The sequence below is a fragment of the Pan troglodytes genome, chromosome 6 (assembly GCF_028858775.2).
Source record: "Pan troglodytes isolate AG18354 chromosome 6, NHGRI_mPanTro3-v2.0_pri, whole genome shotgun sequence".
NCBI classification, from domain to species: domain Eukaryota; kingdom Metazoa; phylum Chordata; class Mammalia; order Primates; family Hominidae; genus Pan; species Pan troglodytes.
In genome coordinates this window covers 136,201,110-136,216,672 of record NC_072404.2, presented here as the reverse complement: position 1 = coordinate 136,216,672, position 15,563 = coordinate 136,201,110, and the positions used below count along the sequence as shown (strand labels likewise).

Here is a 15,563-nt window from a genome sequence, read left to right as displayed (position 1 = left end):
TATTTTATATCCATTTTTTTTCCAGGAAATAAGAGCCATAGCTTTCCTCAACTCTTCTTGGGGTTCCATATGTAAGAGAATAAGAAAACACAGTTGTAAAGAATAGTTGCAGCACTTACTGTCTCAGATAGGAAACTTAGCATAAGCAGCCCCTCAAAAAGGCTGAAATGCCATTTTACTCCTCTGTGTGCTACCTCAAGAAAAATAAATGGAAGTAAACAGGCTCACAATAGGCCCTGCTTCAAATGGACTGACTCAAAATGTAAAACAAAGAGGGACAGAACATCAACTAAAATATACCTCCAGAGACACATTTCTTTGTCTAGTAGTTAGAAGAAAGACTACTGTTCAAATATATTGGCTGCTTCTTCAGAAAAGTAGTATTCCCACAGATTTATGTAAGGGCTGGACACAGACATGTCCTCCACACTTGTGTGCCTTTGGGACACTTTTCCTTTAGACCCTCAGACTTTGTGTGTTCCATGTGTTGGGTTAGAGTTTTAAATATTCTTAATAATTTCCACTTTGACAAACCCATTTATGCCTCTTTAGAAGTTTATTTATTTCTTCTCCCAATGCTAGAAAACATTGACAAATAGAGGAAATTGGGAACAACAGGGGGTGTGATTTTGAAGGGATGTGACGTTTTTCTCCGAGTCCTGGCTTACAGGAAAAAGAACCTCATGATGACAAATGTGTATGGGTTACCAGTGCTCACAGAAGGTAGACTTGTAGAGGTGCTCCTCCAGGTTAAAAGTGAGAGTAGCTCATGTTGCTAAAGAAAAAAAAATCATTTAATGACACTTGTTAAAGACAAGATAAGGAGCCGGTTACGGTGATTCACACCTGTATTCCCAACACTTTGGGAGGCTGGGGCGGGTGGATCACTTGTGGTCAGGAGTTCTAGACCAGCCCAACATGATGAAACCCTAACTCTACTAAAAATACAAAAATTAGCTGGACGCTGTGGTGCATGTGTGTAGTCCCAGCTACTTGGGAGGCTGAGGCAGGAGAATCACTTAAACCTGGGAGGTGAAGGAGAATCACTTAAACCTGGGAGGTTAACCTAGGCGGTGAAGGTTGCAGTGAGCCTAGATTGTGCCACTGCACTCCAGCCTGGGCGACAGAGTGAGACTCTGTCTCAAAAAAAAAAAAAAAAACGATAAGGAAAACTTTATTTCAGCAGGGATTATTGGGATAGGAATAAGGCCACTGCAGTGTGGTCTTGCAGTGGGGGAGACAGATTAGGCTCAATTCAGAATACAACACGGGCAAGTGGGAATTTATAGTCAAGGAACAGGTTGGGGGTCAGAGAATGGAAAATCATTCAGAGGAAACATAGTGGTGAGGGATGGGATTCTATCAAACCCTACCTAACAAGATTCGTACTGAAGGCAGGCCAGGGTGATCAGACATCAGCTGGACAATGGATGGATAAGGAAGAAGCCAGTTAGGTATCAAGGATGATCAAGTATGAAGAATGGGGAATCTCACCATTCTTACCAGCTTACCAAGATTCTTGCTAAAATTGGACAATGCAGAGACAAACACCAAGTCCAAACGTCAAGGTTCGGTTGAAAAAGAACTCAGTGGAGCCTGAACAGAGTTTGGTCATGGAGAGAAACTGTATCAGTGGTGAACCATGTGGGATGGGCTGTTTGAGGGTTTTATTCTCTCCGTTGAGTGTTGTATGATGTTTGAGTTCATGAATTCACACTCTGAGCCCTCATCCTGATTAGAAATACTGCTCTCACCTGTCTCCTCTATACTCTGCTGTCCTTGGCAAATGATATTTGTTTTATAACCAATATTATTTTTTCTGGGCGATATTTTAGTTCTCAACACTTTTTGTTAACACTCCTTTCCTGCTAACATCTTTGACCAATTAGAAAGATGAGCCAATACAGTATGTCTGTTTGTTTTGACTGATAGAAATAACTTTTGCTTTGTAATTTTCATATACAACATTCTATTATAATAAATATTTAATATAATAAATATATTAAATATTTATTAATATTTAATTAATATTAATATATTATATTAATTATTAAATTATTAAATATTAATATAATTAATATTATATTAAATAAATATAATAAATATTTATTTAATATATGTATTATATATAATTAAATTATATGTATAAATTAAATTATATATAAATAAATTAAATATTATAATAAATATTTAATATAATAATATAATAATTATATAATTAAATTATGTATATTTAATTATATATTTTGATATATTTAATTATATATAATTATATATAATAATTATATTTAATTGTATATAATTATATATAATTATATTTAATTATATATAGAATTATATATAATTTTATATTTAATTAAAAATATAATTATTATATTTAATTATATATAGAATTATATATAATTCTATATATAATTCTATATATAATTCTATATATAATTAAATATAATAATTATATTTAATTAACTATATAATTAAATATATAATTAATTAAAAATAATTATATATAATTATAAAAATAATTATATAATTAAATTATATATAAATTAAATTATATACATAAATAAATAAAATATTGTAATCAATATTTAATATAATAAATATATTAAAAATAAATGTTTCCTCATCACTCCTGAGCCGTAAGTGGAGATCTGACAGAGTGTTGTGGGAATAAAAGGCCATGGTTCGGAGTGGACTTGGCCTTCTGGCAAGCTCCACCTAGTTATAAGGTCAACTGTTTTTTTTCCCAGACAACCCAGCTCTCTGGTTATTAGTAGGATTCTACTTCAGACCAAGTAAATTGCCACACTTGAAACAAAAAATTAGGGGCAAGTATTAAAAGAGAAGGCTAAGGCAGGGAGTGAGAAGTCATAGCTTAGACCTCCAGCTAGGTACTGGCTAGTTACACCAACATAGAAGTTGGTCAGGTCTGCATAGAACAGATTCCCCACATCATGAGTCGCTAAAAGAAAAGGTAGGAATTAGAAAATATTTAAGTGGGGCACCAAAAAAAGGAGGCTGATACAGAGCAGGCAATCCTTAATTGCTATTGTCTTTATGATTGAGATACCCAGTGGGAACACATAGTAGTGGTAGTAACTCTTTGGGCTTCTAATCTTAAAGAATAAGTAGCTGTAAGCCACGTGCAGAAAATATTATGGTGGCACAGGGTCGAAAAAGGGCATTCCCAGCCAAGAAATAATGGGGCAAAGTTAGAGCTGGAAGCAAGAGAGCACAGCTGGAGCACAGGGTGTGAGAAGGGCCACATTTACAGGGATACCGAAGGCAGGGATTGGATTCTGAAGACTCCTGTATGTCCTGATAATATGTGGGCATTTTATACTGAAGTCTGCGAATAGTTGCCAAATAAAAAGGGAAACATATTCACAAATTTGAGGCATTACTATAAAAAGACGGTTTAGGACAATGTAGTCATAGGATTCTGATTTTTTAATAATGAAACTTTGTTCTCAGATAAACATCCATAAAGCCTCCTGCTCAGATAGTCAACGGTAGGCAGTTTGCAGTTTGCAGGTTCAGTGGTTATTTAGATGGAATATCCCCAAGAATTTCCATTCTCAGGGTTCTTTTATATAAAGTCAAAGATGCTCCCTCCTGTCTCTCTACTGACTTCATTATCTCCTCTGCAAGTAGCTGCTGATGAGATCTGGTTGACTGTGACTTGCGGTGGTATCTGTTTTATCATTCAAAGCCCTGCAGGATCAATTTGGGCTTGGTAGGGGGGAAGATCCCTTTTTATCTTCAGGCTTTGCTTGATCGAATCAGGACTTGAACTATTTTGCCAGTTTCGTTTCAGGTATACAAATGCATTCTTCTTTTCTTTCACTCTGTTTCTCGACATCATTCAATTGTGAGTTTCCTGTTCTCTATTCCGTCTATTCAATCAAACAATGTTTCCTTTTGGACTCTATTAGTAGAGACTTGCAAATTTTGCCCTTAAAATTTATGGATGTGAAAGCCATGATAATATTTTGACCTGAAAAAGTACCTTACGAAATAACAATTTTAGATTTAAGCTTAAACATCATGCTATTGGCATTGTAGAGAATGAGTTGAGGTGGGGAAATTAAGCTGAAGATTGGGTCTTAAGGCAGGGAAATTAAGGTAGGAAACTGTAACAGATAAATCATGTGATGGTAGGGGCTGGAATTCAGGTTGTGGCATTTAATATGGAGAGGAAGGAATGAATGTGAAAGATATGTCAGAGGCAGAATGAACAGGACTGGGTTATAAATTGGCTGTGGGGAGTGAACGACAGGGAAGTTGCAAGCATTCTTGACTCTGATTTGGACTCTGACAGTGAGGAAGCCATTTACTGAAGGGAGTGGTTAGAGTTGAGTAGTTCCATTTTGGAAATACTGGATTTAAGGTTCTTGTCAGGTATTCCATGTGCAGAAACCCAGGAGGCAATATGAGCTTCGGAGACAGAACTCAGCTAGAGATATGGATTTTGTGTGTGTACTAATTAAAGAAAGTGCTAACTCAAAATACAATGGCTTGGATAAGCTGGGAGTTTATCTCTCTTTCATAGACCAATGACCTAGTCTATGCTGCCAGGCAGCTCTGCTGCACAAGTTCATCCAAGGGCCAGAATGATGAGACAACTTTGCCTTTTAAATATCTTGTCTTCCAAAGTTGGTCCTGTTTTTCTCCAGTTCCAGTCATGGAGAGAAAGAGAATGAGAAAGAGAACTCCCAATGCATGAAGGCCTACACTTAACACCACTGTTCAGATTTTATTGGCAGGAACTCACATGGCTTTGCTTAGCTGCAAGGGAGGCTGGGAAATGTGGTCAGGCTAGGAAGCTATATTCTTTTTTTTTGAGATGAAGTCTCACTCTGTCGCCCAGGCTGGAGTGCAGGGGCACCATCTCGGCTCACTGCAAGCTCCGCCTCTCAGGTTCACGCCATTCTCCTGCCTCAGCCTCCTGAGTAGCTGGGACTACAGGCACCTGCCACCACACCTGGCTAATTTTTTTTGTATTTTTAGTAGAGACGGGGTTTCACCATGTTAGCCAGGATGGTCTCTGTCTCCTGACCTCGTGATCCGCCTGCCTCGGCCTCCCAAAGTGCTGGGATTACAGGCATGAGCTACCGTGCCCAGCCAGAAGCTATGTTCTTATATAAACACTAATTACTGTGGATCAAGTGGAGGACAGACTGGGTGGGTGAGTGGGTGGATGGACTAAGTTTACACGGGTGTCATCAGTGTACATGAGGCAATGAAGGTGTGGAGGGAAATAAGACCACACAAGGAAATGATGCAATGTATGCAGCCAGGGACAGAACTCTGTGACCTGCCAACACTTAAGGGCAGAGATACTAAAATTTTGAGATGGTGACTACATGGTAAAGAGCAAGCTGAGTGTAGAGATTTTTTTCTTCTACATCCCAATTCCCTTATCTCTACTAAGATATTAATAGTACCCACATCACTGTAATATACAAAGATAAATTGAGATACGACATGAGAAACTGTTAGTATACCACTTACCACAGTGGTAGCCGATGACAACAATAACAACAATTTTTTAAGGTATTTATTGAAGTAAGTAGAAAATTTATTGATCTATGATTAGATTTTTAACTAACTAAATTGTCCTTAGTTTTGCTTGAAATGACAGTGAAGTGTGTATTTTCTGGTTATGTGCGTTTGTGCTGCTGAAGGTAGATTTTCAGGTCAAAGTTTTTGGGACTTGGTCCAGTTTTTCACTTTGCTTGTTTTAACACCCTCTAACTTCTTATAGATGCAAATTTAAGGTGCCCAAATGGGCCCCCAAGAGAGAAAATATTTGCAGGAGGGGTTTGTGAATAAACTCTGCTCCTTCAGGCTGCTGGAACTGGCCTCACTAGTGAGCAAGAAGCCTTCCAGGTTTTCTGACTCTAGCCTCTTTGTAAATACATTTTTTTGGTAAAAATGAAAAATGATCAGTAAATGCAGTCTTTTACATTTCGTTATTCTACCTATGTAATAGGGATATTGCGAGGGTTAAATGAGATATGAGGACCTTTCGTATATCAAGAAATAATAAGATGACTTTTTTCTACTGCATTTTCTATGTACAGATTTAGTTATCTTTCTGTTCTCCTAAGAGAGAGCTAAAGAACAGAAAGTCTTGTAGTGAATTTTATTGCTTGCTGCTTTTTTTAAAGGAAGCATTATTTCCCTGCAGAGCTTAAGATTATCAGTGGAGAACTTTTGGTCTAACCTGTTTAAATCTTGTGAGCTCATTAACTGCTGTCATTTACTTCAATTCTAGAAGAAAGAGGGTTGAAGACTGTATATTTTCATCTGATAATCAATATAGCTATTTCAAATGAGAGTTATGTTTATTTACAAAAATATTAATATTGGCATGTATTGGCACCTAGATTTTATTTACACTTTATCTTCATAAGCACATTAAAAGGCTGCCCAACTTTTTGATGTGGCCTGTGAATATTGAGTACTGAAAAGCCATGGGTGTTCTTCCAATTTTAGAAACTCATTTTGGAGATAGATCAGAGAATAATTTCAAGTGTATAATTTCCTCAAGTGAAATGAGGCATCCTGACATGGCTTCAAATAGATTCCAGGAAATGTAGGGGATTTGTGATTTTTCTCTGATAAAGGTAGCGTTATTATTTACAACTAATAGTTGACCAGAATTTTAATATTGTAGCAAGTAAAGTAGGTTAGCCAACATGTCTTATTCATACCTTTGCATTATCTGAAGTTATTAACATGGGGCTAACCTAGCTTTATTTAGGAAGAAAACATTTTCAAGTAAAATTAATTCAGTGCTTTATTTTGAGAAAAGCAAATAAGTACACTTCAGTTCTTTCCTATTCTGAATAAAATACTCTTTATGAAATGAAATGCAGTTTTGAATTTTATCATTTGTCTCCTCTTTTTACTCTACAGAAATGTTTGTTTATGCAGCTAGATATCTATAAATAGTATAATAAATACATATAAACACATCTATGTTTTTTATCTAGACTTAATGTCTTACTTTTCAAGACAAGTTTACACTGAAAAATGTAAACCTTATGCATAATTATTTGACTGGCTCAAAATATGCTCAGGGTTATGTTCAGGTTGAATTACTTCAATAAGAGTGATTCAGAACAGACAGAAAACCCTGGAGCTATTTCAATGAAGAATTTACAGAGTGACTGAGGAGGTCAATCATCTTATACAGACAAATCTGGAAAAATACTGACTGTCCTCTCAAGAAGAGAGCTATTCTTTGGAAAGTTGGTTCTTAAATTTAAGTACTTGTGAAAATGATTCACTGATATTCAGCATGACACCTGTGTTAGGCAATTCTTCCATTGCTAGAAATAAATACTTGAGACTGGGTAATTTATAAGAAAATAAGTTTAATTGGCTTATGGTTCTGCAGGCTGTACAGGAAAGGCAAGTGATAATGGTATCTGCCCCTGGGAAGGCCTCAAGGAGCTTTGACACATGGCAAAATGCAAAGCGGCAGCAGGCACATCACATGGCCAAAGCAGGAACCGGAGAGAGAGATGGGGGGTGGTGCTACACACTTTTAAAGAAACAGATCTTGGGAGAACTCCGTTATCACCAAGAGGATGGCCATTCATGAGGAAACTACCCCCATGATCTAAACACCTCCCACCAGGCCTTACTTCCAACACTGTGGATTACATTTCAACATGAGACTTGGGTGGGGACAAATGTACTAATTATATCAATGCCTGTCTGCTGCAAGTTTCTACATGCCTAATGAGTCAGCAAAGAAATATTTAATTGCATGTACTATAGAGAAATTTGTGCTTTTACTTAAATAATTATACTCTGTATCTTTTAAAATTGAATTTATTAAAGGATATAGGGCAGCATACAACAAAAATACAGTAAATTAATAATAAAATATAAACAGAATTGGAAAGTCAAGGTTAAAGGAAAGAGTAAGCAGAGGTGCTTAACATGAAGACAGACAGTTACTGTGGTTGAGTGTCCTGTTTGCCTCTCAGCTTTCTGACAGCTCAGGTGAAAAGGAGGTACAATCATCACCATAATTCTAATGTTAGGAGAGCAAACATTCTAACCTCAAAGGGAGCAAAATTCTAAATATTTTATCAAGTGGGATTTTATATCTACTACTTTATCAAGAAAAAATATCTTCAATATCATTTTTCACAAATTTTATAGAGCAGTTTCTTATGGTGTTTTCCAATACATATCATTAAATACACCTTGGTGGAAAATAATATGCAAGGGCATAAGTTAATATATTGCAAGTTGGCACATTTTGGTGACCTGGTTTGACGGATGGACATACAGTACTGAGATGTCAACTGATTTCATTTCTTTTAGACAACTTGTAGTTGACACCTCTTTTGGAGAGACTCTTGATAGAGAAGCATAAAATATAGTTTAATGAATTCTGATGACAAATTTAAGGACTGAAGTTCTGCCTTGTTTGAGGAGTTACCTGTATGCTTTTTAAACAAAATGAGGAAATGATCACCTGATATTTTGCTATATAAATGGAGGAGTCTAACTAGGTAGGACCTTTGCTTGGAACAAAGCATACTTGCCTACCTGAGTGTGAAGATAATCTTAAGGGACCAGTGATCTGGAAGGACACCAAGTCCCAACTATGTGATGTGTCAGTACAATTGCATGTCTACATTTCTGGGCAACCAAAAAAGCTGTTTTGTCATTGGAATCCAAAGTCATTTTCACCTTGATTGTCTTAATATGTCATTGCATTTTATAGTTTTTTAAAGTTACAAATCAATGTCATTTTCAAAGAAACATTGACAGAATCAACACAGTCTAGAAAAGGATCAACAGAAAGATTAAGTGTACATATTTGGAAAACTTGAAAACTAGGACTGTTTAGCCTGGAGAGGAGAATAATTAAAGAGAAAGGGATAATTGATTCTTCAGCTATGACTGTCTACCTTATGGAAAAGGGAAGGGTTGAGAGCGGAGTTAGAACCAGTGCATCCTTACAAAGAAGGCAGGTTCCAACAAGGGAGTGCTTGTTAAAAATTAGTGTTGTTCCGGTGTGGACAGGGCTGTCTAGTGAGGCGAGGAGTCCCTCTCATTAGAACTGCAATTTCATTCATTGTTTTTTTATTCCCCTGTGAGTCATACTTTGTTTCTTTGCATGTCTTATAACTGTTTTTCTTTAAGAGAACAGGACATTTTAAATAATATAATGTGACAGCTCTGAAAATCAGATTTTTCCACCTCTCCAGCGTTTGCTCTGTTTAGTTGTTGGTTCGATGGCATTTTCTAAACTAATTCTGTAAAGGCTGTATTCTTTGTCACATGTGGTCATTGAAGTTTCTACTCAGTTAGCTTAGTGGTCAGTTAATGAATGAACAGAGATTTCCTTAGATGCCTAGAACCAGTGAGTCTCCCGGCCTTTACCAAGGGTGCACAGAGCTTCAAGGTCAGCCAGAGGAGAGATCTTAGGATTTTGCAGGTCTTTCCTGGGACTATGCACAGCCCCTGAACCTAAGCACAGCCCTATTCATGTGTGTAATTTTCGAGATCTCCACGAATATGTCAGAGCTTGTCAAGCCCCCATGTGCACAACTGTTACCAACTGCCTCAGGCAGCCTCAGAGATCAATAGTTACCTCTAACTGTCGTTGGTAACCTCCTGGAGAGGGAGGGACCGGAGGCTGTTCCCTAGTCGAGCTTCAAGTTCAGGTCAAATAAAGACATCCTCCTGAGTGGGGTCTTCCAGGCCAGACCAGCCATACAGTAGCAATCCTCCGGGAGAGGCGCCTTGAAGGAGCTGCAACCCCATTCTGCGCCCTCTGGTGGCGGCTAGGCTGCCAGTTCTCACCAGGATTGCAGGCTCTTGGCTTTCTAGGCTGCTGAGGGGAGCAGGGATGGGAATAGGGCAAATGGTAATTCCATAGCACTTGCTGTTCCTAAGAGATTCAGCAGCTTTTCGTGAATAAACGCTCCTCAGATTGCCGCAAGACTTTGGTTAATTTCCAGAATTCTAGAAAAATTGAGGTTAACAGGTTTTTTGCCAGTGTTTTCATTGATTACATGAGTAGAGATTCTTTGGAGGTCCTTCCCATGCCAGTTTTGCTATGTCACTCTACAAGTGCTTTTTTGCCATGTTTTTAAAAGATAATAAGTTGAATTCATGACTTCCAAGGACCCCTCCCATTCTAAAGTGTTCAGTATTAATAGGTCTCATTCCCCAACCATCCTAGGTGATAGAATTTACTGTACCATTTTAAAAATAAATGTGATTGTTTCAGATAAACTGAAATAGACTTTAAACAGTGCCAAGATATGAAACATGATATACTGTACTTAATTATCAACCTCTGCCTTGTTTTATTCACAGATTTGAAAAGGAAACATTACTTTTCTGGCACAGTTTCTTAGCTTAAAATGAATTAGTCTAAAGAGGTAGGAGATCTTAAGCCAATATAGATACAATTTAAGCCCCAGAGACTATTGAAAGGGTAAAAATCAAGTAATTGACTGACAGCATTTCACAGAGTTGAATCATCGGCATATATATTTATTGAATGGCTTACTTTTTTGAATAACTAATACATTGTTATTAACTATAGTCACCACGTTGTATTGTAAACCTCTTGAACTTATTCCTCCTAACTGAAATTTTGTATCCTTGAATGGTTTACCTCTAAATCTTTTTTTTTTTTTTTTTTTTTTGAGACAAGGTCTCCCTCTGTTGCCCAGGCTGGAGTCCAGTGGGGCGATCTCAGCTCACTGCAACCTCTGCCTCCTGGGTTCAAGCAATTCTCATGTCTCAGCCTCCCAAGTAGCTGGGATTTCAGGCATGCACCACCATGCCCAGCTAATTTTTGTATTTTTAGTAGAGACAGTGTTTCACCGTGATGGCCAGACTGGTCTCAAACTCTAAACCTCAAGTGATCTGCCCGCCTTGGCCTCCCAACGTGCTGGGATTACAGGCGTGAGCCCCCACGCCCAGCCAGTTTAGCTCTAATTCTGAAATCTATTATAATTATTATTACTAAAATATGAATATATTCATGCTAATTATTCACTAAAAGTCCATTTTTGTACTAAATACTGAGCACATAGGTAAGGAATCAGCTAAACATGATCCAAGGCTGTTTTATATCAATTTCTTCAAAGATAGATGTGAGAAAATAGTGCCACATTATTTGGTAATGATGTTAAATGAAGTTGCCGTGCAAATTAATTTTCCAGATGTCTGAAGCCAAACCTTTTTAACTTAACAAATTTTGAGGTGACTCTTCCCAAGCTATGTAAAATATTTCTCTGCTTCATCAGGAAGCTAATGATCTAATGTCTCAGGAGCAAGTAATCATTTTGGACAGTTATCTCATTGTCCTGTAAAACAGTAGCAGCCACCTTGCTCTGTGCAGAAGTACTCACTGGTGACATAATGCTGTGCTTCTGGTGTTTTCATACTCTTTCATGAAGTGTTGTGCCTCATACTTTTCCATTAATATCTGCTAATCATAGATTTTCCATCTATTTTTAATTTGATCTTTCTACTTTCTAATCTGTGAACTGACACATCAGACAAGAGATTGTACCTACTGGGTTCTTAACATGTATGAGGCACTATTCTAAGTGTTAAAATGTGTCTGTGCGTTTAATCCTCCCAACATCTCAGACAGGTAAGCACTATTACCATCTATGTTTTTAGACAAGAAAACTGAAGCACAGAGAGATTAAGTAACTTGCCCCAAATGACATAGCAGTTCATGATCTTAACCATTATACTATACCGTTGAAGTGGCATTGTTCATCTGGGGTAATACCCAAGGTTAGTTGTCTTGGGCCAAGGAAATCAAGGATGCGAACACACAAGGAGTGAGGTTAAGAGTGGAGGTTTAATAGGCACAAGAAAGAGAAGAAGTCTCTCCTGCAGAGAGGGTTCCCGAGTGGGTTTTCCGGTCCACAGCAAAATGCAATAGGTTTTAAAGATGAGCTTGAGGAGGCGGAGTCTGATTTACACAGGGCACGAAAGATTGGTCAGATCAGGTGTACCATTCGCATAGTGCATGAAAATCTGGCCACCCCCCACCCTAATCTTTTATTGTGCAGATGGTCCTCTACTTGGCTGGCACCATATTACCTGTTTCTTTACTGTATACACAAAGACAAGGGACGATGGACCCTCCATGTTGAACATATGTGGCCCCCAGGTAGCCCTTTTCTGTTGGCACAGCTGCTGGCATTCACCTGTGCAAGCTTCCAGCTTGCTTGTCTATGTCTACAGCTCGATTTTTCAGGCAGTTCTATTAATGATTTTGGAGCTGCTTTTTGTTAAAAGGGAAATTCCACTGAGGACTCTTTTACCCTCACTATCTGCCTAAATAATTTCTATCTCCTGTATCACTGTGTCATATAAAGATGCTTATTAAAACAACACATAAATCTAAGAGTGAATGAGCTCTTATAGAATACTTGAGTGGAACTCTTTGTAAAATACTTAAATTTTGGTGAGTTGTCTTTGTGATGTCTATGTTAGTTTCCCACAGAATGTATGTGTGTGTCTGTGTTTGTGCAAATTTCTTGTGTTTGTATCAAATAGGTTAAGGCGGCCAGAGAAGCGACTTTACCAAACCGGTGTTAAGTATTATTAAATCATAAGCATTGTGTGCCAGATCTGGCCTAATGCCTTTTTATGTGTTTGAAGTTTCACTGAAACCCAGCCACATTCATTCATTCACTTACCATCTATGGCTGCTTTCTTGTGACAGTGGCAGGGATGAGTAGTTGCCATAGAGACCATATGGCCCACAGAGCCCAAAATATTTACTATCTGTCTCTCTAAAAAAAGAAAACAAGTTTGTCAACCCCTGCTTTAGATGTTGGGTTTTATGTCAGTGGGTCTCAATTTCAGGTTTTGAGAGAGACAAAAGAAGGGGTTGGCTCATCGGAATCAGCTGGACAGGCTTTTCAAAAGCTACACACCTCCCTCTCTCCTTCTCATCAGCTTTCCCTGAGAACCACTGTCTTAAACTTTATGATCCAAGTAGTCTGATTTCATTAACTGATACAGATTGTTTGCTTTCATTAACTATTTTTGGCCTTCTGTAACATATCTAAAGTAATGTTGACCATGTATTTCTTTTACAGGGTTGTGGGAAGAAAATGTATTCCTTTTTGAGAGGAACCAAACAACTGCAGGTGCTGAGGTTTCTGGGAATCTCCATTGGGGTGACACAAATCCTGGCCATGATTCTCACCATTACTCTGCTCTGGGCTCTGTATTATGATAGAAGGGAGCCTGGGACAGACCAAATGATGTCCTTGAAGAATGACAACTCTCAGCACCTGTCATGTCCCTCAGTAGAACTGTTGAAACCAAGCCTGTCAAGAATCTTTGAACACACATCCATGGCAAACAGCTTTAATACACACTTTGAGATGGAGGAATTATAAAAAGAAATGTCACAGAAGAAAACCACAAACTTGTTTTATTGGACTTGTGAATTTTTGAGTACATACTATGTGTTTCAGAAATATGTAGAAATAAAAATGTTGCCATAAAATAACACCTAAGCATATACTATTCTATGCTTTAAAATAAGGATGGAAAAGTTTCATGTCATAAGTCACCACCTGGACAATAATTGATGCCCTTAAAATGCTGAAGACAGATGTCATACCCACTTTGTAGCCTGTGTATGAATTTTACTGAACACAGTTATGTTTTGAAGCAGCATGGTTTGATTAGCATTTCCTCATCCATGCAAACGAGTCACATATGGTGGGACTGGAGCCATAGTAAAGGTTGATTTACTTCTACCAACTAGTATATAAAGTACTAATTAAATGCTAACATAGGAAGTTAGAAAATACTAATAACTTTTATTACTCAGCGATCTATTCTTCTGATGCTAAATAAATTATATATCAGAAAACTTTCAATATTGGTGACTACCTAAATGTGATTTTTGCTGGTTACTAAAATATTCTTACCACTTAAAAGAGCAAGCTAACACATTGTCTTAAGCTGATCAGGGATCTTTTTGTATATAAGTCTGTGTTAAATCTGTATAATTCAGTCGATTTCATTCTGATAATGTTAAGAATAACCATTATGAAAAGGAAAATTTGTCCTGTATAGCATCATTATTTTTAGCCTTTCCTGTTAATAGAGCTTACTGTTCTGTCCTGGGCTTATATTACACATATAACTGTTATTTAAATACTTAACCACTAATTTTGAAAATTACCAGTGTGATACATAGGAATCATTATTCAGAATGTAGTCTGGTCTTTAGGAAGTATTAACAAGAAAATTTGCACATAACTTAGTTGATTCAGAAAGGACTTGTATGCTGTTTTTCTCCCAAATGAAGACTCTTTTTGACACTAAACACTTTTTAAAAAGCTTATCTTTGCCTTCTCCAAACAAGAAGCAGTAGTCTCCAAGTCAATATAAATTCTACAGAAAATAGTGTTCTTTTTCTCCAGAAAAATGCTTGTGAGAATCATTAAAACATGACAATTTAGAGATTCTTTGTTTTATTTCACTGATTAATATACTGTGGCAAATTACACAGATTATTAAATTTTTTTACAAGAGTATAGTATATTTATTTGAAATGGGAAAAGTGCATTTTACTGTATTTTGTGTATTTTGTTTATTTCTCAGAATATGGAAAGAAAATTAAAATGTGTCAATAAATATTTTCTAGAGAGTAATGATTTGTCTCTGCCTACTTTTTAATACATTACAAGCTTATGCCACTTGAGAAGATTATCAAGGGGAGAAAAACATGAGAAAGAATGATTGCATAAAGTATTAATATTGATTTCCAAACTCCGGAATGGACCTATAAGAATATGTATTTTCACTGAGAAGAGTCAAAAAGATGCCCATTTTTCACTTTTGCTTTTTACCTAAATGTTAAATAATATACTTGTTTGAGATAATATAAAAATATGCCCATTTGTGTTCATTTATCTTTTCAATGTTTGCATATCACAGTTTTATAACTTATTAATTTTTAAGAGACTATGAGTCTCTTAGTTAATTTCAAATTCTCTTCAAATGAGTTAAGGAATACAATCCTTGAAATTGACTGCCATGTTTAAAATCTTCCATAGATTTTAATGAAAACCGAGTACATTACTTGTTCAATCAGAGCCAAAAGCATCCCTTTTAATAACTTCCTCAATACCCCAAATCCCTGTAATTTCACCTAAAATACCCACGTAACTGAGATAGCTATATATGAGTTTTGTTTGAATTATTTGTATAATGGTCAAATTTAGCTGCTGCTTTTTTTGATATGTCTTACAGTCACAGCAAGAGCAAGCATATAATATGTTGGGCTCAGTAAAATAAAAAGTCCTCAAATTATAAAAGTTGCTTTCTACATTTTTAGACCTCAGATATTTTGATGTATTACCTGATATACTACCCTCTAGAATGGTCAACATAAATTTAGACAATTGTTTTGTATATGATACACTTGCTTGATGGGAATGAATGACATTTATAGCAGTAGCCCACAAAGCCTCTTATGGTAGCAGTGCACCTGGAATAATAAAACTGCAAGGGAGTTA

The 15,563-nt window shown here is 36.7% G+C and overlaps 1 protein-coding gene across 9 annotated transcripts in view; it reads left to right on the top strand.

Moving 5' to 3' along the window:
- Positions 1–14,696, top strand: part of TSPAN12 (tetraspanin 12) — a 71,160-nt gene extending 56,464 nt beyond the window's left edge. For all 9 annotated transcript variants that reach the window (XM_063815547.1, XM_063815546.1, XM_063815545.1 and 6 more), the window contains one exon: positions 13,122–14,696. In XM_063815547.1, coding sequence (XP_063671617.1) covers positions 13,122–13,427 — 306 coding nt within the window. In that variant the 3' untranslated portion in view covers positions 13,428–14,696. The remainder of the gene's footprint in view (positions 1–13,121) is intronic.
- Positions 14,697–15,563: the final 867 nt, after the last annotated feature.